Raw genomic sequence first — 347 nt, forward strand, 5'->3', positions numbered from 1 at the left:
AGCTAATGCCAGTGCCCCGGCTGTGGCCTACCAGGTGACAGGAACATTATCAACAATAGTAACAATAACAATATCCGCTGATAAGTTAAACTTTGTGCTGTCTGTGTCCTCGGGTGTGATTGTTGGTGCAACCGTTTCAGGGAAGGTGGTGCATTCCTATTCGCGGGGAAGCACCATTACCGTGACGGTTCTTAACACTGGGGACATCGAGGCACAGTACACGGTTGTTGTCGGCGAGTGTACGGTTAATGTTCAGCCGATGGTTGCCCAAACTGTGTACATACCCCTACAAGGATCAGCGCAGCGACGTTTCACTCTGATCGTACAGGACAGTATTGAGGGAGAGG

General features: G+C 50.4%; 1 pseudogene across 1 annotated transcript in view; it reads left to right on the plus strand.

The window, feature by feature from the left end:
• The window catches only part of TEOVI_000322400:pseudogene, a 2,053-nt pseudogene that overhangs the window by 1,218 nt on the left and 488 nt on the right, over positions 1-347 (plus strand). Inside the window, exon 2 of the mRNA in view lies at positions 59-347. This exon is cut by the window's right edge and continues 488 nt beyond it. Within this exon, the coding sequence occupies positions 59-347 (289 nt within the window). The remainder of the gene's footprint in view (positions 1-58) is intronic.

The sequence above is a fragment of the Trypanosoma equiperdum genome (genome assembly GCF_001457755.1).
Source record: "Trypanosoma equiperdum strain OVI genome assembly, contig: ctg_693, whole genome shotgun sequence".
Classification (NCBI taxonomy): Eukaryota; Euglenozoa; class Kinetoplastea; order Trypanosomatida; family Trypanosomatidae; genus Trypanosoma; species Trypanosoma equiperdum.